This window comes from Lissotriton helveticus, chromosome 4_1 (assembly GCF_964261635.1).
Source record: "Lissotriton helveticus chromosome 4_1, aLisHel1.1, whole genome shotgun sequence".
Taxonomy (NCBI): Eukaryota; Metazoa; Chordata; class Amphibia; order Caudata; family Salamandridae; genus Lissotriton; species Lissotriton helveticus.
In genome coordinates, this window is record NC_136063.1 from 1,280,091,571 (window position 1) to 1,280,117,194 (window position 25,624).

Sequence of the window (25,624 nt, forward strand, 5' to 3'; positions counted from 1 at the left end):
CAAAACGTTAAAGGTAAGGTTGAATGGGTCTCCATCAATTAAAAATAAAATACACCGGCTAAAATCACAATAATTTTGGGTCTCAAATGGGGTACAGTGCCACAGTACCCCCTGGCACTGAAGGAACTACTTTGTGTGCAGTGTGTTCCTTACTAAGAAGCAGAATAATGGCATCAAAGTGAAGTTAGCCAATGGTTGCAAGTGGCTGACCAAGTGACCCATGCTGTAAGCTGTAGTGTGAGAAAGGAAAATGTGAATGACAATAATAGACCAATGGATGAGGAAGACTGGCTGAAGCCCCTATCAGTATGTATTATACATATGATTTTACTAAAATCAAAAGGTATTGGCTTATGCCAGACTTAATAAAAAAATAAAAAAAATTCTCTAAAAACTCAACAGCAATGTCAGGATTTTATGTTTAAAATCAGGAGTGTTAGGACAGACAGTATCACAATTCTAAACTTTAACATTGACCCCTTCCAAAAAACACACAACCAGTGCACCCCATTACAGTATAGTTTAGGATTTTGCATTGCCAAGTAGAAAATATTAAGCAAGGATTATTTTGAAAGGGAGGGACTTACCGTGTTTTTGCTTTGGTGGTCTTCAGCACCACTTGGTGAGGAAAGTGGCAAAACTGAGGGAAGAAATATATTTTTGATCAGTATTTCTTACTTTTTACCCAACAGAATGTTCATAAAATGTATCCATTGAACAGCCAGGTGTTACGTAGGACACTAATAGTGCTCCCATAAAACTTAGACCACAATTGTCCACTTCCAAGACGCAAAACTTTTACTTTAACACTGGTTCTCGAATATGTTAATTCTTTTTAATTTCATACCCTTAGAAACATCACTTTAGACATCAGGGAGATGTAAGAACACTTTTTAAAACAGTATTTCAACATACCCAAGTTATGTTTTATTAAAAAGGATATAGAGGCTACATGTGGCAAAAGAGTGCAAGTTAAACTTAAGTCTGTCAAGTAACAATGCTACAGTGGAACTTTCCTACATCTACTTTGGTACTTTTATAGAAGCAGGTATGACTAACTCAGCTCTAAAGTGAGTTGGTGAGGATGGGAAGGTAATACGTATCAATTGCAGACTTTAGAACCCTTCCATGATCTTTCTCTTGCAGAAGTAAAATATCATTTTCTCTCAAAACTATGTGGGAAGTGGTTTTCTGCAAATCACCGCTCCTTAGGTGAAGCAACCTCTTGAGAGACGTGGGACTCAATTCGAGCACTACTGTATTGACAATAATACTTTTAAGATGGGTCTACCGACATTACAGGTTTTGTGGAAAGTGATCACTTAACATTTTTGTACAAGCCTACAACTTGTTTGGTGAGCCCAGGCACTTCTCATTATAGATATTCTCACTTTTTGATGGCAAGATCTAAAAGAAAACTCCTCATGCAGGTGTCTCTATTGGAACATTTCATGTATTCTTGGTGGGGCATTGAAAGATCACAGCATGATGATTAGGATCAATTGATCTTATTAAGGATCACATTGGTGCATCCGCGGCTCTTCCTCAATGGTGGGGGGCGTCGCCCCACTGGCTCAGCCAGCAGCTGAAAAATAAAACTATATAGTTTTATTTTTCAGCTGCTGGCTGAGCCAGCATGTGTGGGGATGGGTGGGGCCGGGCCAAGGGAGGGGGGCAGACTGATGTGCACTACTAAATGTGCATGTCTGTTTGGCTGGCCGTCTTAGGCCGGCCAAACAGACATGCGCAGACGGCCAGCCAAACAGACATGCGCAGTTCGATTTCTCCATCCCAGCTGTATTGTGCAGCAGGGTTAGAGAAAGACAGACTCCCTGTGTCCGAGAAAGCATTAAACAAGCTTACTCAGACCAATCCCTGTGCTGCTCTCATGCAGCATGAGAGCAGCACGGGGATTGCACAGGAAGTTTCTGATGCTGTCCTAGGGGCTCATGGGACAAGGACGCAGAGAAGCTCTGAGGCACGAGGTGGCAGAAGTCGCATCAGGTAGGATTTATTTGACTTTTGTTATTATTCCCCCCTCTTGAGATCCCCTCCACACTCCCCACAACCGTGCCCTCTCCACCAGCCTCATGGCTGTTAATTGTATTGTATAGTAATTGCATTTATATAGCGCTTACTACCCCTGATGAGGCGTCACAGCGCTTTTTCGGCAAGTAGCACCCTACTCCAGGACCCATGGAGGATTAGTGTTAAATTAGTATAGTGAAACCTCTGTGGGGGCATTGCCGGCTCCTAAACTTACCTGGGTGACCCTGGACATTGCGGCTCCCTGTTTCGCTCTCCCCCGCCGCCGCTCTTGATCCTGCGGCTGCCGAGAGCGGAGAGCGTTCCTGCCGCCTTGCCGCCTACAATCCCCAGCGTGCCCTGCTTCAACCCGGGGACGCCGGTTGCAGAGTTAGCGTAGTTTCCTGTGCCCGGAGGCGCAAAAGAACAAGCCGCTCCTGCTGGGGAGCGGGCGTGAAAACTCTGTGGGGGCATTGCCGGCTCCTAAACTTACCTGGGCGACCCTGGACATCGCAGCTCCCTGTTTCGCTCTCCCCCGCCGCCGCTCTTGATCCTGTGGCCGCCGAGAGGGGAGAGCGTTCCTGCCGCCTTGCCCTGCTTCAACCCGGGGACACCGGTTGCAGCGTCAGCGTCAGTTTACTGCGCCCGGAGGCGCATAAGAACAAGCCGCTCCTCCCGCGTCACGGGACGCACGTGGGCGACACCGGGCTGAGCCCGGGCAGAGGGCGGGCAGTCTGGGGCCGTCCGGGGCAGTACGAGGCTGGGCTGTGCCACGGACCCTGGCAGTATCTATTGATCATCGTACAGTGAGAGTTTTAATGTTTTAAACTTGTAGGACGCTGAGTTCTTATTATTGATTTATCCGTGTGTTTCATGATTGCTTCGGTACTTTTATTTTATTCTTGTTAAACAGGCCTGGTTTAAAGCTCCGAGTATGTCTAAAACTAAACGCACTAAAACCCCTTCAGCACCAGCAACCCTAGACAACTACTTAGTTAAAGTAGTTAATAAAATTAATAGTTCGCCCCCCAGGGTCTCCCTCTACTTTGTCAATCTCTTTGGATATACCAGTCCTAGACATTACCCAAGAATCTGGAAAAAAGGAGGTAATAAATAATGATATACTGTCATCACCGGCCCATGACCAGGTCGTGTTGGATGACTCCCCTGATACCCCCGACCACCACTCACTGGTCCAAAGAGTAGTCAGGGCGTGTCGAAAGTTACCAATTAAGCTAGGGGGAATAGAAAGACCAAGAGACCGTCAACACCTCCCAAAAGCCCAATTGGAGAAGATGTCTTGGGAGGGGATGGAATGACTAAATTGAATTCTGAGCAGTTTGATACTTTGGTGAGAATTATTGACGGTAAATTTGATAAACTGGTCAAACCCTTAATGGCTAAATTAGACCAGATGTCCAAAGAAGTAGTCAGGCTGGGCGAACTTTTGGATACTCATATTACTTCGGCTGGATTGTCTAAGTCCAGCAAGGTAGGCACTAGGGGTAGGAAAGATGTAGTAATTCAACCCGTAGTAATTCAACCCAAGGAGGGGATTGAGGAAAGTAGAACAGCCACGCCACTTCAACCGCCCACAGTCAACCAAGAAAACCCGGTAACCCAAAGTTGTTGAAAATAACGCGGGATGGTCTGAAGTGAGAAGAAGGCGTTTTATCAATCTCCCTCCAGACTGTGCTCCATATGTGGTTGTTTTAACCAATGTACCGCAGGCTGATATGTACATGTCTCACCCCCAACACGAATCTCACGATTCGTTGAATAATAAAACCGTTTCTTGGTTGCACAACCAATGTGGGTTTCCAACTGCATTTTCTAATGATATACTAAGCACTAGAAGGCTACATTGGATCGGCAACTCTACCAAGAATTGTAGTGGCGACTGTGTCATTATTAATTTTAAGTATCCACAACACGTCGCCACAGTCTTGCTTAGAGCAGCCTCCCTCCCGTCCAATGCTAATAATGTATGTGCACGCCCGCTTGGCTTTTTTATAGTCATCTCATTAAGGCACCCCGAAGGATAGTAACTCAGTTAGGCAAATTATGCCGAACCAGCGCCCAGGGCTAATTATTCCTTTGCATAATCGTTTCCATGCCTTAAGCCGCTTGGAATCGAACGACTGACTTATCTTGGACGTCCAGTCCCCCATGTGTGAGGATATCAACAGACCTGTTACTGAAAACATTAAGGTTACTGAAAACATTGAAGATATAACGGTCTCTGTGTTAGTCAGGGAGGTGACCCCTTTCTCGGTACATAATGATGAGGCTCTATTAAGCGGCAATCACAGGGATGGAAATAGCCCTAATGCAATTACGATCCCAGATAGGACTAACATAGGGGTTAACGGGATGTCCATCGTCAGCTGGAATGTTGCAGGTCTAAAATCTAAGGGGAGGGTTCTGGGCTGGCAGAACTTCATCAATGCCTATGATATTCTCTGTCTCCAGGAGACTTGGCGCAGGGAGGAAGTTAATTATGTGGGGTATGCATCATTCCATTTGCCCGCGCAGGGGACTGGACCGGGCAGGGTAAAAGGGGGATTACTGATACTGGTCAGAATTAATCGCGCAATAATAGTAAAAAGGCACATAACTGTAGGAGAACATGCACAGATTATCTGGTTGTTAGAGGAACCGAACCATAATATCTTACCGGTAAATTATTATAACAACATTTTTGATGGTACCAGGGCTGTAGTGGTTCATGATTTGGCTAGTTCCATTGAAAATTTGAATCTTGAGGCTAATGTTTCTTTTGATATGATTTGGGTTGGGGACTTCAATATTCCTCTGTGTAAATCGCCAACAGGAAAAGTATGTGGATCTAGTGATGAGTCTGGGGTGGACGATTTGCATTTTGGTCATAACAATTATGGAGAGGCGCTAAACTATTTAATGGGTTGTTACGAGTTGGAAATTCTAGGCCTCCCGAAAGATGAAAATGGACATGCCATTCCGACCTTTAAGAATCAGCAATCCAGCTCAGTTATTGATCATGTGATTGTGTCCTCTAGTATTACTCCTTGTTGTGCTCCTCCGAGGATTGAAGTAACCAATATTAGTGACCATAATTATGTCATATTGGAAACTACTTTATGGGGAGGTTGTCATACTGGAGCGGGTAATACGGTTTCCAATGTGGAACCACATAGACCAAACGGAGTTCGTTTAAGATGGGCAGGGGATAAAGCCAGCGAACTAATCGGTGCTATTGTCAGGGATTGTCTAATGGACATTTCTTTTATCCTTGACAATAGCACAGATTTAAAGCAGGTTGTAAATGTTTTTAATGATATTAATAAAATGATTAATGCCAGGTTCACTAAACCGAAAGGTGGCCAAAGTAGAATTGGACCGGGGAGGTTTAACCATGTGTGCACCAGTCTATTAACTAAATTAAAATTAGCTCTTGCTAACAAACCGAGGGACACCAACTCTGTAACTAAACTTAGATCAGAATATAAGCTTGCTTTAAAGCAGAGGAAAAGGGAGCTACAGCACTTGGCTTGGGACTCTTTAAATCAGGCAGCTGAATTATCTAACAGCACCCTTTTTTGGGTAACTGTTAATTCTCCTTTTCTTAAGGATGAAAATACTCCAGCACTAACTTCTAATGTCCCGAGTGACGGCTGGATTGCACATTTTTCAAATATATTTTATTCTAATAGTAGTATGGCCACCAACCTGGATAGATGGCCTGTGTTACCTCTGGATATTACACCTAGTGAGGTAGAATCTGGCATACATGCTAGTAAGGGGGAAAAGCCCAGGGCACGGATGGGGTGCCCATAGATGGATATAAAACAGCCCCCGAGATGTGGAGCTCTCTTCTAGCTATAGTTTTTAATGCTGCCATATGTACTGATGCCCCCGATACATGGGGGGAATCCATTATTATACCGATACATAAAAAGGGTGGCAGGTCGGATGTAAAAAATTACCGACCTATCTCTCTCCTTGACTCCTCAGTTAAGATCATGAGTAGAGTTATGTTAGCGAGGTTAGAGGATTGGGCTGAACAAGAGGGTATCCTCGCCGATAGCCAGTATGGATTTAGAAAGGGCCGGGGCACAATCGATCAGTGTTTAAACTTAGATTTAGTGATCGGGAAATATACTGCAGCCAAAACCGGCCCCCTTTACCTCTGTTTTGCAGACCTTAGTAGTGCTTTTGATATGGTTGACCACTCAATCTTATGGTCAACCTTGCTACAGTTAGGAGCACCAGAGGGTATAATTTATTTTCTGGCTAGGCTGTATGGGAGACTAAACACATGTGTGCGTTTTGGCCCTAAAGGCGAATGCACCCCAAAATTCAATATTAAAAGAGGGATCAGACAGGGCTGCGTACTGGCCCCCCTCCTTTTTATTTTATTTATTAACGGAATTGACAAGATTTTAAAAAGTGTTAAAGCTGATGCCCCACAGGTCAAAGGCTCCCCGGTACCGGTGTTATTATACACCGATGACGCTGTTCTGCTCTCTAGAGCACCAATTGGACTACAGCGCCTGATTGATCAATTTTCTACCTTTATTAAGGATAGGAAATTGATTATCAACAAGGGGAAAACCTATATAATGGCATGTGGGCCTAAGAATAAATCCTCAAACTGTTTATTTTTTATTGACAAAGATAAAGTGCATCAAGTAGAAACCTTCTCTTACCTAGGTATCACCTTTTCTAAAGATGGAAAGTGGCATAATGAATTAAAAAATATCCGAATTAGAATGGCAAAAAATGCCCATGGCGTTTTTAGGTTTGCAGCAAAAGTTGGGGACCGACGAACCAGGGATATGCTTAAGATTTATCAAGCAAGGTGTATTAGTGTTGCTCTATATGGGGCAGGTGTCTGGGGACACAACTGTGCGTACACTTTGCAGCTGGAGGAAAATACATTTTAAAAAAAGCTTTTGATGCTGCCATCCTCTGCTGCCACCGAGCTGATCCATCGAGAATTGGACATTCATTTTCTGATTGACCAATTATCCTTGAGGCCACTTATGATATGGCGATCAATTTGGCTTCAAGAGGAAAAATCTTTCTCCAGATCAATCATTGAGGATTGTTTCTCTTTGGGCAAAATTTTAAAAATCCCCTGGTTGAAATACGTCATTAGGTGTTTTTCTGAGATTTTTAACTTAAACATCTTGGTTGACCCTAGAGAAGTTTTGCTAATACCTAAACATGAGCTGAAAACTACATTTTTATCCTTTACTGCAAGAAAACGGGCAGTCGCCAGCGGATCTTTATCCACTGTTATGTTTTACAACAACTACATAATCAATGAAGGTTTTCCTATCTATTTAGTTTGGGTGACTAGGCCAACACATATGGATGTGCTGACTAGACTAAGGCTTGGTATTGCGCACCACTTAGTGGCCCTGCCCACCCTTAAGAAACACCTGCAGTGGCCTTGCATGTGTGATGGTGTATCCAAACAGAGCACTTTGCACTTTCTTTTGATCTGTAAACTGTATACAAATTTTCGTATTGCATTTTTAAAACCTATGTTTGTAAAATATGGCATACGTACAGTAAATCAGGCTATGAGACTAGTTTTTAATCTACAATATGTCGATATCTGTTTTTTTACGGCCGTGTTTTTAATCCAACAATTAGGCCCAGGAAAAGTATGTGTTTTTAAATTATTCTGCAAGTTATATATTCAGTTGGTTTCCCATGTCTGTAATCTGCTGTATTTGTTATGTTATGTATGTATTTTGTTTGTGCTTTTATGGTCATTTTTATATGTATCGAATAAAGCTTCATGAATTGAATTGTATGGTGAAACATGCAAGTACATTTTAAGTGGTGGATAGGTTAGTCAGTTAATTAGATTTGGAATGATAGCAGAAGGATAGAGGAGGACAAAGGCTTGTATTTATATATCGCTTGTTGACGCACGCTATTCAGAAAGCCTACAAAGGATTAGTGGTGAATTAATATGGTGAAATATGAAGTAATTTCAGTGGTGGATATTAGTCAGTTACTTGGAGTGAGAAGGATAGCGGAGGGATAAAAGGGGAAGAAAGATTTGCTTTCATATAGCACTTGTTACCCCTGATGGGTGTTGAATCGCTTTTCTGGCGAGTAGCACGCCACTCCGGAACCCATAAAGGATTACTGTTTAAAATTAGTATAGTTAAAAACTATGAAGTAATTTGAGTAGTGGAAATGTTATTCAGTTATTTGGGTAGTTAATTAGTATAGTTTAATATGGAATTTGAGAAGTGAACATGTTAGTCTGTTAATTTCAATTGAAAAGGATAGTGGAGGGATAAAAGAGTGAAGGATTGGTTTTTTTAGGTCTTAACATTAGGAGGAGGCTTTTGGATGAGTAAAAATGAGTTTTGAAGGACTCAGAGGGAAGAGTTTAGAAAGGTTTGTTTTCGGGGATCGGTATAGTAAAAGAGGTGTCAGATGATGCAAGGAGGGGTAGAGTAGGAGAAATTCTAGAAAGGGTTATTTTGGCAATCATAGTAGTGGTATGGGGTTTGGGATACATGAGAGAGTGGATGTAGAGGATATATTGATAGATGTATAGGATGAGAGATAGGGGAGTGCATTGGAAGGAGTAGTAGAAGAAGTTTTGTGGTACTGAAAATTCTGGACCCGTGTCATAAACATCGTCGAATCATGACGATTTTGGTATCAGCGGACCGAGAATGACGAGTACACTATGTACGATCATTTTCGTCGCATTCGGGTGAAGAGATAACCCTGGAATCAGGAAACTCGTCTTGAACCCTCGGGTTCCATTTTGTATACGGCAGCCATTTTGTGATTGCCCTCACATAGGCCGGTGACTAAGGCCAAAAACGAGTCTTAAGGACACGTACACCTTTGCTGACTTCTGCACGACCTGGGCAAGCTGACTCCACTGCCCGGGGCCAAACCTGTTCGGTCAGTTCCTCTCCCAGTGGCCGGTCGAGATAGTATCAAGGCACAACATGCCATAAACCCTTCATCGCACACAAACCCTTCCTAATCTTACACACACCTGCCTCTGTTTCTTTCTTTATGACTTACTTTACGAGGAGGAGGCGCCCGTTTTTATTGGGGTTTCGTCGATATCTGATGAAAATACTGGGCCTTGCCGGGTAATTGATTGTGGGCTGAACAAACTGAAATATGGGCTTGTCATTATGACTCTGCTTTTTCTTTGTATTGAAAATATGTGAATGATCAACTGTAAAATAAGGAATGTTTGCCTGAAGCATAATATTTTGTATAAAAAGAGAAGGCTGGCTTTGTAAGATTGAGCAGTCTCCTGAGAATATACACCGTGTTGTACTTCTAGGACGCCTGTTACTTGGTTGCAGCCAATAAGCACGATCTTTGACTTCACCTAGAAGACTCTGAGTGTCTGTAGTATGAAACAGGAAGGACCCGAAGTCTTAGGGTGTGTCCCTGGCACCGCTGGGTTCTGAAAAACCCAGTACTTCAGTTGGCGCCCAACATGGGGCGATTTCAGCGGTACCGGTCCAAGCCAGAGGTTCGTGAGGAGCTTCGTGTGAAAATTATGGAGGAAGGTCGCCACTTCATCGACCCCTGCATGTCGACGTGGTCCGAAAGTCTTTGCTGTGAGGTTCCCCGCTTCCCGACGGCTACGAAGGACTGCTGCCCTGACTATCGCCCTGTTTTGGACCCTTGATGATTTGTAGAGCGAAACGATAGACGAGTCTTCTGGTGACATCATCGATACCTCAGTTAAGTATAAGTGGAGCGTCTCCCAGTCCTTAGTTTGGTTCTTAGTTTGGGTATCCCCTTGGGATCTTTGATTTGGAACTTGCAAGTACCAAAGCCGAGGGACTCGTGTATTCACGAGACCATCGTATTCGATAATCCTTTGAAGTTTGAAGCTAGGCTAGAGAGCGAAGATGCCTGGTCTTAGCAGACTTGGAAACTTGTTTTGTCTTGGTTGTAATAGGGATTCCCGATTGGAGGACTCGTGTCCAGTTCCTCTGATTGGAACTCCAACCTATGAGCTCTATGTGAAACATGGCGTAGGCCCAATCACCTATAATGAAGTATGGATCCGATACACCAGAAAGGATGGTGTTTTAAAATGGCCCCAATATGGTAGCTTTGACATGGAAATCCTAGATAATCTAGAGGTCAAACTTTTTAAGAAGAAAGCCCGGCCGGCGATGTTTGACTCTTTCCGCCTATGGCGTAAGGAAGCCAAACAGAAAGAAATCAAATTAGCAAAGAGAAATAAGAGGGAAAGGGGTATCTCGATAATGCAAGCTGCTACGCAGTATAAAGACAACGAACAAGAACAGGCAAGTGAGCAGTTGCACAGGCAACGTAAAATGGCGATTGATAAATGCTATCCGGTTTTGCCGCCTCTTCAGCAAGATGCAGCAAAAGAATTTGAAAAAGACCCCCTAATGTCACACTTATTGAGTTCACCGCCCCCTTATGCTCAGAACGCTACTGCACCTCTGCAACCTTTAGTTGTGCAACCCCCGATTGTTGTGCCTCAGATTCTTCCACAGCCGCCCTTCAGTTGGCTCCTACTCTTACAGCGCAGCCTCCTCAAGGGCCGCCGACTTTGCTACCTGCTCTATCTGTACTTCCTACGATCTTGCCTACTGCATCGACTACCCTTTCTGGTATTATTCCTGATACCGCCTCTGCGTCTGCATCTGCGTCTATCCTGCCTCACTCTGTTTTTCCTCCTGTTCTCTCGTCGACTTCTCCTTCTGTTCGACAGAGAATGACTGACACTGTTGCCAGTCTCCCATCTCCTCTTTTTGGGGCAGCGAGTATGACCCCTGTTTCAACACGCAAACAGTTGCGTAGTCAACTGCCCGACTCTAGAGAGCGGGAAATATTGGATTATTTAGCACATAAATGGGTTACCGACCCGACAAGATATGAGCTAGAGTCTGTTATGGATGTCTTCTATCAGTGGGAAGCACCAAAGCAGAGGTACGTTTTTGATAAAATGTGTACTTTCCTTTGTGAAGGTTTAGAGGAGAATGATTTGGAGCCCAATCCGCCTGAGTTATGTCATGTACGGTACGAGTTTGGAAAAGGCACAATTGTGGGTTCAGATGTTAAGAAAGCAGTCGCGACATTGTTGTCGCTTAGGAGTGGAACCATTTCTCAACAGTTGTTTGAGTCTGACTTTTCTGTTAAGAGAAAAGCGAGACAATATCCAATGAGAGAAGTACCCCCAGTTTGGAAAGAAGGGGATCTAACAGCTAACCCACCTATTCAGCCTCATTTTCAGCGTGTTTGGGTACATGTTCCTTGGAAACGAGCTGAAGTTTTGGCCCTTAAGCAGACATTGCCTGATCCCCGTAAAAATCCTGCAGGGTATTACAAGGAATTGTCACAGACTGCAAGCTCTTGCATTATGAATTTAGCGGATATAGACATGTTGTTTGGAAATGTTGTTCCACAGCCTTTATGGGGAAAGATTCGTCATGCGGATCATGATCAGGAGTTAGGTGATACATGGGTTAATATTGCTGCTACTGATGGCAGACAAGTTGGTGGTGCTAAACCCGAACCTTTAGTGGCAGACCTCCCTGGTAGGATAATTACTTACATGAAGACTTTAATGCCTGCAATGCGAGTGAATTGGGACAAATTATCTGCGTGTAAGCAGAAGAAAGATGAGACCGTGTCTGATTTCTTCACCAGGTTCGAAGAAACGTTTATCGACCACAGTGGTCAAGACATGAGTGCAGAAGGTGGTCAACGGTTGTTCGTTGACAAGTTCGTGCACAATTTGCTTTCCGAGTTGTGTAAGAAGTTAAAAGATTCAGAAAGTTCGTGGGCCGTTTCCTCTTCAGCACAGATATTGGCTACTGCGCAGTACTACGAAAATAGGGACAAAGATGAAAAGGATAGAGCAGACAAGAAAACGAAAGAGTTAAAAATGAAGGTCCTTTTACAACAAGCGTATCCGCCACGTGGTGGTCAGAGTAACTATCAGCAACCTCAACAGTTTCAGAGGAACTCGCAAAGGTTCGAGTATCCTCAACAGCGTGTTCCTGTAGGCCCCAATCAGTGTTCATATTATAAAGAAGAGGGTCATTTCTAGTATAGTTGTCCTATTTTGTTACAGCGTATGAATGGTGCTTCTGCTGCAAGAGGTCGAGGTGTTCCACAAGCGCCTAGAGGTAGAGGACGTGGAATTTTCCCCCAGAACGCGCGCCCATTTCCACCTCAGAATTCAATGAATAGTTTTGATCAGCAGAATAACGCGTCTGGTAGGACGCCTCAGTACTATGCTGATGACTACTATGCAGAAGATGAGAATATGGAAGGTAATGATTGCTAGGACAGCCATAGACAAAGAGAGGGAGTTGTTTCAGTTCCAGTAGATCAGAGTGGACCTTACGTTGAGGTGATTACATCAGGTGTGTCAGAGCCTTTTCTGTTGGATACTGGTGCTACAAAGAGTTCCATTATGCACTCTAAACTCCCTGGCGCACCTTTGTCCGGTGAAATGAATGTTTCAGTAGGTTTTTCTGGCGCCCCGGTTAGGAACCCGATTTCTAGTCCTATATCGCTTTCTGTTGGACCTTGTGAATTAGAAGCACCCCTTATTCTGACAACAGGTTGTGGCGAGAACTTGTTAGGATTGGATCTGTTGAAAAGGTTGTATGCAACTTTGTATTGTTCTCCTTCGGGAGTACAACTTACACTAGGCAAGAAAGTGGTCTCCCGAATGTACTTGTCAAAAGATAAACTTCCGACAGAGTTGTCGTCTCTTCCTGATATTCTTTGGGCTACTGTTCCTAATGATGGGGGTCTTTTGGAAATACCACCAATATGTTGTGACATTGAAAGGCAATGTTAAAATGCCACGCATTCCCCAATATAACATCTCTAGTGAAGGTGAAAAGGCGTTGCTAACGATCATTTATGATTTGATTGAAAAAGATGTAATTGAAGAGACAAGAGGCAACGTTTGCAATAGTCCTGTTCTGCCTGTTTTGAAGCGTACTGACCCTTCTCAACCACCCGTTTACAGATTTGTGATCGATCTTAGAGAAGTGAACAAAATCGTTGTGCCACAATTTCCAGTTGTTCCTGATATCACTGCCCTATTGACTATGATTCCAGCTTCCGCGACCTGGTTCTCGGTGATTGACTTGAAGAATGCGTTCTTCAGTATCCCGATTGCCGAGGAAAGTAGGGATATTTTCGGCTTCAGTTTAGGAGGCCGAAGCTTCCGCTTCAAACGCGCCCCCCAGGGCTACTGTGAAAGTCCATCAATATATAGTCAAGCTTTAAAAACACAGCTTGATACGATTGTTTTACCTGATGGCGCTACTCTTATTCAGTATGTTGATGATTTGCTTGCTGCTGCAGATACTGAGAAAATCAGTAAAGAAGCCACGTTGTCGTTGTTGCGTCATTTGTCTGATTTGCACCACAAAGTGTCTCTTTCCAAATTGCAATATTGTCGACAAGAAGTGACCTACTTAGGTCATCTCTTATCGAAGGAGGGAAGGAAACTGACCCCAGAAAGAATTCAGGCAATAGCGAAATTGAGTGTGCCAAGGACACAGAGAGAAGTGCGTGCTTTCTTGGGCATTACATCTTACTGCAGACAATGGATACCGAATTTTTCTTTGTTGGCCAAACCTTTGGTGGCATTAACTTGTAAAGATACACTGAATCCCCTCCAATGGTCTGAAGAGTGTCAGAAAAGTTTTTCCGAATTGCGCGAGGCATTATGTTCGGCTCCTGTGTTGGGTACCCCCGACTACAGTAAGCCCTTTACATTGTATGTCCACGAGAAAGAAGGTTGTGCATTGTCAGTGTTGACACATGTTGTTCAGAGACAAACAGCGTCCATGTGCGTATTTTTCGTCAACTTTGGACCCGGTAGCTAAAGCATTGCCAAGTTGCTTAAGAGCCACGGCGGCAGCAGCTGTTTCTATTCAGCAGTCTGCTGGTTAAGTGATGAATAATACATTGGTTGTGATGGTTCCACATGCAGTGGACACGTTGTTAAATAGGACCAAGACACAGCACTTAACTAGTGCTCGATTGTCAGGTTATGAGTTGACACTTTTAGCGAGTCATGTACACATAAAGAGATGCAACACGTTGAATCCAGCTACGTTGTTGCCGATTGTAACAGAGACAGATGCTTCTGAACAGCATAATTGTTTTCTCAGAACAGAAGAAGAAACAAAAGGGAGAATAGACCTTCAGGACACTCCTCTTGTGAAGTGTGATGGTACCTTATGGGTGGATGGTTCATGCTTCAAGCTTCCAAATGGTGATACGCATGCGGCATATGCTGTTACGACTTTGCATACGATTGTTGAAGCTGCACGTGTCCCACATAATTCAGCTCAAGCAGCAGAGTTGATTGCACTTACAAGAGCATGTGTGTTATCAAAAGGAATGAAAGTGACCATATATACTGACAGCCAGTATGCATTCGGTGTGGCCCATAGTTTTGGACGATTGTGGAAAGAACGTGGGTTCCTGACTTCGCATGGAGCTAAGATACAGCATGGTCAGTTGATGAATGAGCTTCTAGAGTCACTTACATTGCCCTTGCAAGTTGCGATTGTAAAATGCAGTGCACACAAGAAGGTGACTGATGATGTTGGTCGTGGAAATGCATTTGCTGATGAAGTCGCAAAAGAAACAGCGAGGGATGTGATGAGCCGAATGTATGTTGCAGGCCCTGCGAGACGGGTTGGTGACATTGGAATGGGTGAAGACACGATAGAGAGTGTAAAGTCTATTCAAGCTGAAGCTACAGAGAAAGAATTGAGTGTGTGGAGAGAGAGTACGGGTAAATTGGATGCGAATGGTTGTTGGGTTGAATTGTCAGAGCATCAGCGAAGGTTGTTACCCGATGCGTACGTGCTTGCAGTGGTTACAATGACCCATGGAATGGCTCACATCAGTGTGAAAGGGATTTGTAAGTTGTTGGCTCCTGTATGGCAAAATGCTGGAATCCCTAAGTGTGCAGAGAATGTGGTCAAGTATTATATGGTGTGTCTGAAATACAATCCTGGTAGGGGAACCCCAACTCCAGCTAGTCATTTTGCGCCTCCAACGTATCCGTTCGAGGCTTTGCAGCTAGATTTCATCCACACGGAAAGGTGCAACAATTTGAAATACGTACTCGTTGTTGTTTGTGCCTTTTCAAGATGGGTAGAAGCATACCCCCTGAAGGACAACACTGCCTTGTCCACAGCTAAAGCCCTTGTCAAAGAGTTCTTCCCTAGATTTGGAATGCCGAGAATGGTCTGGAGTGACAATGGGAGTGAATTTGTAGGACGAGTGATGAAGAAAGTATGTGAAGGGCTAGGCAACCAACAGAAATTCCACGCCACAAATCACCCCCAATCAGCTGGACTAGTAGAGTGCTACAATGGCACATTAAAACTAAAATTGGCTAAAATCCAAGTGAGCTCTGGTCTTAAATGGCCTGACGCTCTGCCTTTAGCACTCCTATCAACCAGAATGACTGTGCATTCGCGAGTGGGACTTAGTCCCTATGAAATTGTGTTCGGCCGTCCGGCCAACATATGGGGAGTGCCAAGGCCGACAAAATTCAGTGAGATCGAACACCCTGTGCTGCTTGATTATTTGTATGAATTGACGGCTAAATTGCGTGTTTTACACCAACAGGTTCACGATACTCTGCCACAGGTCTCTGAAGCTCCAGGACATCCTATTACTCCTGGATCCTGGGTTTTGGTGAAGAATTTCCAGCGGACAAAGAATGATCAGCCCCGCTGGACAGGCCCCTACCTAGTCCTGTTATCAACAAGATCAGCCGTGCGAGTGGAAGGGAAAAAGAACTGGATCCACGGCGTACACTGCAAGAGGGTCCCTTTGCCTCTGCCGTACGACCGGTGGGTCCAGGAGGGTATTGCTGACTCTGAGACTGAGACTGTGCCTCGTTTTCTGCCTTTCAGCGATGCACGTGTAAAAGGAACAATTTCTGAACGTGAAAGGGACAATCTTTTGCAAGGAGCTACGCCACCGTCAATCCAATTGGACACTACAGAGCCTGAACTCCTATTCCAGGACCAGACATTATCTGGAAAAAGACGCTATAACCTGAGGCCGAGAACTATGGACTAATACATTTTTTCTTTTCTTTGCTATTTTTAAAAAAGTGCAGCTCTCTCATCTGAGAAACTTTTTTATTTTTGTTTTTCGAACCACCATCCGGGTTCAGCTGTAGGGTCGCGGTTGCCCAAGTCTTTGGAGTGCAGCTGAAGAAGTTAGGTCGACAGTTCTGGTTGGTCTAAGGGAGTTTCCCTGGACTGACAGAAGCATTCCTTAGCATAGAACACCCTACCATCGCGAGCAGCAATTAGAGAGGATGGAGTTTTTCGAGATGGAGAGACCTGCCATAGAGATGAACTTTAAAGCTAAAATATGTAGAATGATGACCAAGAAAAGTTTTTTGATATTATGCATTTTTATGTTGTTCAGTGTAATGATGTTTTTAATGGGATATGTTTTATTCTCTTTTCAAGTGACATTTGCACCCACTACACAGCCCATACCTCCTCCCTCTACTGTTCCCTCACATTCTTTCCACCCTTTTCCTGAACATGAGTCCGTTAGGAGATTAGAGTTTATTAATAACTCCTTCGTTCAGCTTTTGCACCAACACCAACTAGTAATGAACACGACTAACTGTTGGGTGTGTGGTCTTATGCCTCACACAACGGATAAAGGTATCCCTTATCTGCCAAAATGGTTCTGTGTGGGCATACAGAACAATGTTCATCTACGCACATGAAGTCTACCCCCTGCGTTCTGTGAAAAATAATCCAAAGAATAGTGCTCTAGTTAAGGGTATAGTAGATATGATTAGGGAAGATACTTCCTATGAGACTATCCCAAGAGATGAGACACTAGCATATATTGGATGGAACGTGACCGGATACGGAGTTACTCTGAGTGAAAAACAGCGAGCTAAGAGATCCTCCCCGATTTGGGTTGTACCCCATCAGGGTCACCTATGTCTGCAAGGTACTGGCAAGAATCCCAGAGCTCAGTTAGGGAAAAGCATCTGCACTGAGACATATGTTTTTGCGTCCCAGACTTCCCCTTCGTTCCTAGCAGCGAAGGGTACCTATTTCATCTGCCATAATAGAGCCTATACATGGTTGCCCCCTGAATTTTCGGGCACATGTTTTGTTTCGTTCCTGTTGCCTCCCACCTACACCGCTGCGGCAGATTACCACAAGACAAGGATAGTTAGAGGTGTCTTCAGTAAAGAAGACACTGCAGGACAAGAATTTGGAGATTTCGTGAAGGGTTTTCTGCCGTTTTGGGGACCCATGGTTAACAGCAGGAACATAAGGCAATTGACGAGGGAGGTTGAATCCACCGTAGATGAAACTGCCGGTGCCCTTGGTAACTTGACTGCTGAGCTCCAGTCGGATCGTCTTATGACCCTTCAGAACAGGGTTGCGTTAGACCTCATACTTGCAGACCGAGGTGGGGTATGCAGAGTGATCCAATCGAGTTGCTGTGTTTTCATTCCAGATAACGCTCCAACAGTGTACCAGGCCATCTCCAAACTACATAAGATCTCTGAATCTATCAATGTGGATAAAGGAGATTGGTCGTTGATGGGATGGGTCTGGGAACTGATATCCGCCTGGGGATGGAAGATTCTGATGGTCATTGGGATGATCTTAGCCATTCTTTTTCTGTTCTGTCTATGCATACAGTGTGCTCCTGCTATATGTGGCCTCTGTGCTACATCGTGTGTAAGGAAACCTGTATCGAGGGACGAGCTAAGTAATAGGATGATGCTACAGCAACATCTCAATGATTTTAGGAATACAGACCTGGACTCAGATTAGCGTGAGGATAGGTTGATTGCCTATGTAAGGGCAAAAGGAGGGTCTGTGGTACTGAAAATTCTGGACCCTTGTCATAAACATCGTCGAATCATGACGATTTTGGTATCAGCGGACCGAGAATGACTAGTACACTATGTACGAGCATTTTCGTCGCATTCGGGTGACAAGATAACCCTGGAATCAGGAAACTCGTCTTGAACCCTCGGGTTCCATTTTGTATACGGCAGCCATTTTGTGATTGCCCTCACATAGGCCGGTGACTAAGGCCAAAAACGAGTCTTAAGGACACGTACACCTTTGCTGACTTCTGCACGACCTGGGCAAGCTGACTCCACTGCCCGGAGCCAAACCTGTTCGGTCAGTTCCTCTCCCAGTGGCCGGTCGAGATAGTATCAAGGCACAACATGCCATAAACCCTTCATCGCACACAAACCCTTCCTAATCTTACACACACCTGCCTCTGTTTCTTTCTTTATGACTTACTTTACGAGGAGGAGGCGCCCGTTTTTATTGAGGTTTCGTCGATATCTGATGAAAATACTGGGCCTTGCCGGGTAATTGATTGTGGGCTGAACAAACTGAAATATGGGCTTGTCATCATGACTCTGCTTTTTCTTTGTATTGAAAATATGTGAATGGTCAACTGTAAAATAAGGAATGTTTGCCTGAAGCATAATATTTTGTATAAAAAGAGAAGGCTGGCTTTGTAAGATTGAGCAGTCTCCTGAGAATATACACCGTGTTGTACTTCTAGGACGCCTGTTACTTGGTTGCAGCCAATAAACACGATCTTTGACTTCACCTAGAAGACTCTGAGTGTCTGTAGTCTGAAACAGGAAGGACCCGAAGTCTTAGAGTGTGTCCCTGGCACCGCTGGGTTCTGAAAAACCCAGTACTTCAGTTGGAGATGAGTCAGAAGGTTGGGCTAGAAGATATATTGAGCGAAGTATAAGCTGAGAAATAGGGTAGTGCATTGGAAATGCTAAATTAGAAGAAAGTGATAAATATATAGATCCATAATTACATTTAAAGTGTATAGATACATAAAGAAGGTAAGTAAATGTAGATTAAACATATTGATAGAGGCACAGAATGAGAAATAGGGCAGTGCATTGGATATGTTTTTTTTAAAAGTAACAGACACACAGATCCAAGTACATGGAAGGTACATAGATGCACAATGGAAGTATGTACATGTAGACCAAAGATGATTTTTGATGATGTTGAAGTTAACGATCATTAGCTTTTTGCTTATAAACCGGTTTTTAGTCATGCATTTACCATTAGTTCATACATTGTATCGTAATAGGTGTTTGTGTTTCTCCAAGAATAACCTTAGAATAACAATTCCTGCCTGCATGCAAACCAGAGGCAGTTCTGGCAACACAAATAACCCAGTCTTCTGAGGAATGCTTGCATGCAGGCAGGGAGCATTACTCCAGGATGTGGCGCCACTACCTGCCCAGTCTGGTGTAAGACCAAAATAAGCAGTGTTGTACTAAGTGTTTGAATACACACTATCGACTACCCATGGAGGAACCCAAAACACAAAAGCAATCGAAATGCCTCTCAATTTACCCTCTCAATTTATTTGAATACAGAACATTACATTTGGTTCTCCTTGGAGAAACAAAAGCAACACTTGTTGTGGCCTATCCATAAAATACCATTCCAATTTCTGGAATATTGTTTATACCACCACCAAGAGGACAGAGGTGTAATTGACAGTAGGAAGCTAGGGAAGAAAGTGATGACCAACTAAGAAAGCAGGAGAGACACATTAATGTATTATCCTAAGTATTCTTTGGTCAACGGTGACTTCCTTCCAGTCCTCTAAAAGGTGAGGCATCAATTTGCCCTTTGAGGGTTGTCATGGGAAGACAAAGGAAGAAAGAAACAATAATGACTGCATTGTCTAGTGCAGGAGCATGGGCACAATATGTTGATGTAAAGCTGCTCCAATGCACCTTGCAGGCCTGAAGTACTGCAGTAGTTGTGTATTAGCAGTACTATACACATTGAATCTCTTCTGCTGTGTTAAGACCATGAGGATGAGTCCTGACTACATGCTCCAGTTATAGCTCTTCACTGCTAAAAATTTTCAAGGTTCTTAATTCGCACCTATAAGAGCTTAACACTATCAAAGATTGTGATAAAAAATGCACCCAGATGACTCCCAAGAAACCCTATGACCTCATCTGGAAGCGCCTCCTGTTGCTTGTTGTCATGGATAGCGAAATCACATCTTCCAAGCGCAAGACAACAATTCCAGGCCTTCAGTAACTGATGTGTGTGCCTGTTGCAGCTGGCAGGAAAACAAATCCAGCCTCCAGTGTCTAGCTCCTTCTCACTCACCATGTAGGGGCACTACTGCAAATGTATTTGACTAATTAATAATTATTTAAGAGACATGTACTACTAGACTCTCCAATACAGGGTTAACTGAGTAATACTAATCCATACAGGCAGGGAAATCCTTTCTGGTCGCCTATCTGTCCACAGCATAGGCCGAGGACTTGTGGCACACAACCAACATTGGCTTCTAGTGCACCCCATTAAAAGCAAGTATGGGCTCTACTTTCTAACTTGTAGACAATACTCTAAGTGGAAATTGGTATCTTGCTTTCTGTAGTGGTGTCAGAAATGTACAGTAAATCCCTGCCCACCAAAGGTGCTCAGTGAACCAAAACTCGGCCTCTGTGAATTTAACCAGTCCATTTGCCATCTATGTCTGCAAGTAATGATTTATGAAGGGGAGGGAGAAGGTGGTCTTTTTCAAAGTCACTATCCTGTTTAAAGGGATGCTAGTTATCTTGGACTGTTCTCTCTTGTAAATTACCAAGTAAAGAAATACATTCCTCAGGTCAGTTCGAGACGCCTCCTGTTCTTTCATTCCACTTAAAGCCCTGGTTGTAATGCTGCCTGTATTGGAGTGGAGCTTTATTTATAAAGGTAAGATTGTTGACTGCTTCAATGTCAAAATCTCTTGAAAATAATGTAGCCTGTCTCGTTAAAATTCTGCCTAATATTTTAGATGTAAGGGAACTTTCCCCAAAGGTCTTTTGCCTTAAAGAGTTCAAATCAAGGCTCTCAAGTATTTATGACATTTTAACTTTTCATCTGAAATAATCAGCCTTCTTGGCTAATGCTTAGCAAATTTAAACCATAGTGGGTAAAGAATCCCACAAAACTGCTATCATACATGCTGTCCTCTCACAAACGGTCAATATCATAACACTGCAAGTCTGGGTCACGTCTATATAGTTTCTCATCCTCCTTGGTTATATCTGGAGGAGGGAAGAAAAAACGAAGGGTGAGAGACTGGCAGAAATGCAGAAACTAGTTCGAGTAAGAAGGACAACTGTGCATTGGTTCAAATGGATATGAATACAAGATTCAAATGTCACTGTGGAAGAATGAATGGAGTGAGAGAAAACAAAGCAAACCTTTCATAAGTCGTGCCACTTGTGATGATCTAGAAAAGGAAGATCTGAATTATTGGAGCCATAATTTAATTCAAGCTCTGCCTTAGTCCCATCCATCGTACAAAAATCTTGCGACAACGCTCTTGTGGTGTTACTGCAGAAGTGTAATTTTACGCTTTTTTTTTTGCTTCAGTCTTTCTTTAACGTTTTAGTAGGAGTGCACTATAACCATGAGTAATTCGCACTCACGTGTACATCATTAGAATAGGATTAAAGCACAAGTTACTACTTGTGTAACGATGTATCTGTAAGAGACATTAGTTAGTATTAGATTCCTTACCTTAGAATATCCCCAGGCGTCAGACTGGATCCGGAAACTTTTGCGTAGCAGTACCCTTGCGCGTCAGTAGGCATAGTCTGCGGCTCCGCGTCCGTCGTCGGCGTCGTGGGCGCCGTGATGATGTCGTCAGAGTACTTAGACGCCACCTCCGCGTGCTGACGTCAGTTCTTAGACACAGCTTTTCCGTGCCAGAAACGCAGAGCCATGTTAAAAACCAACACTGGTGCCATTGAAACTAGGGCCCTGAAAGGGGGTAACCCTAACCCTAGATATTGGTTCGCAGAACGGAGAGGATGGGTGGGTCGGTAAGGAATCTAATACTAACTAATGTCTCTTACAGATATATCGTTACACAAGTAGTAACTTGTGCATCTGAAAGAGACACGTTAGTATGAGATTCCTTACCTTAGAATAGATACCCCAGCAATACCAACCCCGGTGGTGGGTCTGCGAACCAATAATCACACCAGAAAGTCCTGGAGGACAGAACGGCCAAATAAGCCATCCCTCCGGACTTGGCTGTCCAGGCAGTAGTGTCTTGCAAACGTTTGCAGTGATGCCCACGTAGCCGCCTGACAGATGTCTTGTAAGGGCACTCCCCGTCCCAGGGCAGTTGTAGTCGCTGTGGCTCGGGTGGAATGAGCCCGTAATCCAACAGGGGGCTCCTTTCTAGCCAAGGAGTAGCATGCCTGGATACACAAGATGATCCACCGGGAGATGGTCCTCTTGTGCACCGCTTTCCCCTTCTTAGCGCCCACGTAACCAACAAAGAGTTGGTCATCCACCCGGAACTGGCGTGTGCGATCCAAGTAAAATGAGAGCGCACGTTTTGGGTCCAGACGGTGGAGCCGCTCTTCCTCTTTAGAGGGATGCGGTGGTGGGAAGAAGGTTGGCAAGGTGATAGACTGCCCAATGTGGAAGGCTGTGACAACCTTGGGCAGGAAAGATGGCTTAGTACGCAACACCACTTTGTCCGGATGGACAGAAAGGAAAGGTGGAGTACAAGAAAGGGCCTGGAGCTCACTCACTCTCCTGGCAGAGGTGATGGCAACCAGGAAAGCAGTCTTCAGAGTAAGAAGGCGGAGAGGACAGTTGTGAAGTGGCTCAAAAGGAGCGCACATCAGAAACGTAAGAACCAGGTTCAAGTCCCACTGAGGCATCACAAACGGAACAGGAGGGAATGTGTGTGTGATGCCTTTTAGAAATCTATTTACAATAGGGGACTTGAACAAAGAAGGTTGATCAGGCAGCCTCAGAAAGGCTGAAAGGGCAGAAAGGTAGCCCTTGCTGGTGCTTGGATCAAAAGGGAGAGAGAGGACTAGATAAGCTAGGCCGGATCCCCAGGGTTATATGTATTTATATCAATAAGGGCTAGCTAGTTTAGTAGGAAAATAGGAGACTCAGTTGGGTACGTCAAGGAGCAACACAAAGTGAGGAAAGACGTTGTTTTCCTCATAAAGCCCTCACCCACCGACCTAGTCGGTGGCATGCTTCATCATCGGGCCCACCACAGTGGCACCGAATGTGCCCCGGGTGTGCTTCAACGCCAGGAGACTGCGGAGCTGGTGTGTTACTGAGTGTGCGGTGAAAAAGGGTGAGATGGTGTAGATTAAAAGCTATGCAGGAGGTCCCAGCACCCGAGGGTTGCTTGTGTTTAATGAACTGGGCCTCTGCTAGCAGATAAAAAGGCAAGGAGACGTATTGGAGTGTAGATTATGACCTCCAGCGTCTAGTGCGGTCTACATGTTTCAGCCAGTGCCTTGTTAATTTAACCCTCGGGTGCTGGGACCTCCTGCATAGCTTTTAATCTACACCTTCTCACCCTTTTTCACCGCACACTCAGTAACACACCAGCTCCGCAGTCTCCTGGCGTTGAAGCACACCCGGGGCACATTCGGTGCCACTGTGGTGGGCCCGATGATGAAGCATGCCACCGACTAGGTCGGTGGGTGAGGGCTTTATGAGGAAAACAACGTCTTTCCTCACTTTGTGTTGCTCCTTGACGTACCCAACTGAGTCTCCTATTTTCCTACTAAACTAGCTAGCCCTTATTGATATAAATAGCCCTTGATAGTGCCCAGAGCAGAGCCCTGCTGGGCAAGAGAAAGAAGGAAGAGAAGAACCTCAGAGAGAGGGGCAGCAAGAGGATCCACAGCCTTTGCTGTGCACCATGCCACGAATCTGTTCCACCCGCAGGCATATACCGTATTTGTGGAGGGACGCCTGTCTGCCAGAATGACGTTACAGACTTCAGGAGGCAAGTCAAAAGGCCTCAACTGTCGCCGCTCAATCTCCAAGCATGGAGGTGGAGACTGGACAGGTTCGGGTGGAGGACCGTCCCCTGCTGCTGTGACAAAAGGTCCTCCTGAAGAGGCAGACGAACCGGGGGATCGACTGACATACTGAGTAGCTCTGGATACCAGTACCTTCGTGCCCAGTCCGGAGCCACAAGGATGACTTGGGCCCGGTCGCGCTTGATCTTCTTCATCACTCTTGGCAGAAGTGGTATAGGCGGAAAGGCGTACAATAGACCGCAACTCCACTCGCGAAGAAAAGCGTCTCCGAGCGAATGCCGCCTTGGAAATTCCAACGCGCAGAACTGATGACATTGCGCGTTCTCTTCGGTGGCGAATAGATCAAACCAAGGCTCTCCCTTGCTGAAAGAGGCCTTGCGCCACGTCCGAGTTCAGACGCCATTCGTGATCCATCATGCACCGACGGCTGAGCTCGTCCACCCTGGCGTTCAGAGAACCTGCCAGGTGTTGAGCCACCAGGGTCATGCCCTGGCGTTCCAGCCATTGCCAGAGGCGCAGAGCCTTCTGGCAAAGGGTCCACGACCCCACCCCGCCATGTTTGTTGCAGTACCACATGGCGGTGGTGTTCGTGAACACCTGCACTACACTCCCCCGGACAGAGGGGAGGAATGCCTTCAGTGCTAGACGAATTGCCCGTAACTCCAACAGGTTGATGTGGACGCCGGAGACCAGAGGCCTCTGATCTCCGCATCCCCCATCCATGTGGCCACCCCAGCCCTGGAGGGACGCGTCCGTCACAACTACGTGCTACGGTTGGGAAGGGAGAGGGATCTGCCGCTGACCCAATCGCAGTCTGTGAGCCACCACTGCAGCTGTCTCGCAGTGCCCTCCGAGATCAGGACGTGGTCAGACAGGTTACCCTGATGCTGGGCCCACTGAAACTTCAGGTCCCACTGCAGAGCCCACATCCACCACCTGGCGTGATGCACCAGTAGGATGCAGGAGGCCATCAGCCCCAGAAGCCGCAGCGTCAACCTGACCGAGACCCAGGATAACGGCTGAAAGATGGGAATCAGAGCCTGAATATCCCGGACCCGCTGTTCGGGTGGACAAACCTGAAACCGCGCCGAGTCGAGAACCGCTCCGATGAAAACGAGCTTCTGAGAGGGGCACAGGTGTGACTTCGGCACATTGATGGAGAACCCCAGCCGGTGCAGGAGATCTGCCGTAGTCTGGAGGTGGCTGACGACTGTCTGGGGCGAGCCCGCCTTCAACAACCAGTCGTCGAGGTAGGGGAAGACTGAAACCCCTAACCTGCGCAGATGAGCTGCGACCACCGCCATCACCTTTGTGAACACCCGTGGGGCGCTGGTAAGGCCGAAGGGGAGCACGGTATACTGAAAGTGCTTGTGGCCAACCGTGAACCGCAGGTAGCGCCGGTGGGCCGGCAGGACGGGGATGTGGATATAAGCGTCGTGCAAGTCCAACGCTACCATCGAGTCTCCTGGGCCCAGGGCAGCTAGGACCTGAGCCAGTGTCAGCATTTTGAACTTCTCCTTCCGAAGGAAGCCGTTGACGTTCCTTAGGTCCAAGATAGGGTGGAGGCCCCCTTTGCCCTTCTTGGGTACCAGAAAGTAGTGGGAGTAGCAACCACACCCTACTTCTGGCCCAGGAACGCGCTCAATGGCCCCCTTGGCCAAGAGGGCCGTAACTTCCTCCTGC

The 25,624-nt window shown here is 45.3% G+C and overlaps 1 protein-coding gene across 1 annotated transcript in view; it reads right to left on the minus strand.

The window, feature by feature from the left end:
• Window positions 1–25,624, minus strand: part of SYCP2L (synaptonemal complex protein 2 like) — a 1,302,345-nt gene that overhangs the window by 546,648 nt on the left and 730,073 nt on the right. Inside the window, exon 29 of the mRNA XM_078685781.1 lies at window positions 588–640. Within this exon, the coding sequence (XP_078541907.1) occupies window positions 588–640 (53 nt within the window). The remainder of the gene's footprint in view (window positions 1–587; window positions 641–25,624) is intronic.